Source organism: Lepidothrix coronata, unplaced genomic scaffold (genome assembly GCF_001604755.1).
Source record: "Lepidothrix coronata isolate B3197 unplaced genomic scaffold, Lepidothrix_coronata-1.0 Scaffold617, whole genome shotgun sequence".
In the NCBI taxonomy this organism is placed as follows: Eukaryota; Metazoa; Chordata; class Aves; order Passeriformes; family Pipridae; genus Lepidothrix; species Lepidothrix coronata.
In genome coordinates, this window is record NW_016690797.1 from 13,625 (window position 1) to 15,418 (window position 1,794).

Below are 1,794 nucleotides of genomic sequence, written 5' to 3' on the forward strand. Positions count from 1 at the left end.
GGGCTCCCTGTCCCCCCAGAGGGCTCCCTGTCCCCCCAAGGGCTCCATGTCCCCCCCGAGGGCTCCCTGTCCTCCCAGAGGGCTCCCTGTCCCCCCAAGGGCTCCCTGTCCCCCCAGGGGCTCCCTGTCCCCCCAAGGGCTCCATGTCCCCCCCAAGGGCTCCCTGTCCCCCCAGGGGCTCCCTGTCCCCCCCGAGGGGCTGGCTCTGGACGTGCCGTACCTGCACCGCCCGGTCGTACTCCTCCAGTGCCACCGCCAGCTCCTGCGCCCGCCGCCCCGCCTGCGGAACGGGCCCAGCGTGAGGGGCTGCGGGGGGGCCCGGGGGCGGCTCTGGGGGTCGCAGCCGAGGCGGTGGCAGCGTCCCTGGGCAGCGCTCACCTGGGCGAGGGCGGCGTCCCGGGCGGAGAGGAGCGCGGTGCCACGGCAGAGCTGGGCCTGGGCGGAGGGGAGGGGACAGGGACCCGCCTCGTTGGCACGTAACACGGTCCCCGGCACCGGCAGGGAGGCAGGGCCGCTGTGGCCACCGCCAGCACTTACCTCCAGGTCTGCCACGCGGGCCGTCTGCGCCTGGATCTGCTCCCGCAGCCCCTGGCCCTCGGCGAGCAGCCGCTGGTTCTGCTCGCGGCAAAAACGGGCTGGGGTTCTCCGCGGCACCATCCCAGATCCATCCCGGATCCATCCCAGATCCCGGATGCTGCCAGGGCAGCCCCTCGGCCCCGGCCTCACCTCCTCCTGGAGCCCCTCGGCCCGCAAGCACAGGCTCCGCTGCTCCTTCTCCTGGGAATGATGGGTGCGGGGCCGTGAGCCGGGGGGGTCGCGGGTCAGGGTGTGGCGGCCCCGCGCCTCGGCCGCGCCGCTCACCATGTGCCGCGCCTGCCGCCGGAGCTCGCCGTTCTCCTCCTCCAGCCCCTTCGCCACGGCCTTCAGGTCCTCCAGCTCCTCGGCGGCCGCCCTGGCCTGCTCCAGCGCCTGCCGGCTGCTGCCGGGGGGCAAAGGGGCACAGAGGTGCTTCGGCGTCCCCGGAGCGCCCCGGCCAGAAGCCACCGCCCGGCGCCGGCTCCGCACCTCCGCAGCTGAGCCTGGAGCTGAGCCGTCTCCTCGGCCAGGCGGGCGTTCAGCTCCTCGGCCAGCTCGGCGTCCCGCTGCAGCTTCGTGTTGTGGGCGGCCAGCTGCCTGGCACGGCTGCGCAGCCCGGCGGCTTCGGCGCTGCCGGGGAGTCCCACCGGTCCGGGGGTGCTCCGAGGCTGGGGGCGAGCCCAGCCCCAGAGCACGGCCGGGGCCGGGACGTCCCCGAGGCCGACACTTACGGGCTGGTGACGTCCGTGTCGCCGCTGCCACCCTGGAGCTGGGCGGCTGCCAGGGCCGTGCGCCTGTCCTCTGCGGGGCAGGGACACGGGGGATCGCGCTGGTGCCCCCACTGTGGCCCCCCACCCTGATTTCCCCTTCCCACACTGACACCCACCAGCCAGTGCCGGTCTGGGCTCGCTGCTCTCTGTGTCCTCCTGCTCCTCGCCAAGCCACGCGCTCCTGCGGGGACACCGAGCCATCCGTGGGCACGTGGGGGGACCGGCACTGACCTGTCCTGCTGGCCCCGGCACTGACCCATCCTCCCACACTGACCTGGCCCCTGGCACTGCCCCGTGCCCTGGCACTGCCCCCATGACTGACCCATCCCGCTGGCCCTGGCACTGACCTGTCCTCCCACACTGACCTGGCCCCTGGCACTGCCCCGTGCCCTGGCACTGCCCCCATGACTGACCCATCCCGCTGGCCCTGGCACTGACCTGTCCTCCC

At 74.6% G+C, this 1,794-nt stretch overlaps 1 protein-coding gene across 1 annotated transcript in view; it reads right to left on the reverse strand.

The window, feature by feature from the left end:
* The window catches only part of CCDC155 (coiled-coil domain containing 155), a 3,856-nt gene extending 2,309 nt beyond the window's left edge, over positions 1 to 1,547 (reverse strand). The window contains exons 1-8 of the mRNA XM_017839967.1: positions 1,463 to 1,547; positions 1,308 to 1,377; positions 1,066 to 1,206; positions 862 to 979; positions 727 to 777; positions 538 to 615; positions 379 to 435; positions 221 to 280 (exon numbers count right to left, since the gene is read on the reverse strand). Coding sequence (XP_017695456.1) covers positions 221 to 280; positions 379 to 435; positions 538 to 615; positions 727 to 777; positions 862 to 979; positions 1,066 to 1,206; positions 1,308 to 1,377; positions 1,463 to 1,547 — 660 coding nt within the window. The remainder of the gene's footprint in view (positions 1 to 220; positions 281 to 378; positions 436 to 537; positions 616 to 726; positions 778 to 861; positions 980 to 1,065; positions 1,207 to 1,307; positions 1,378 to 1,462) is intronic.
* Between the last annotated feature and the right edge of the window lie 247 nt (positions 1,548 to 1,794).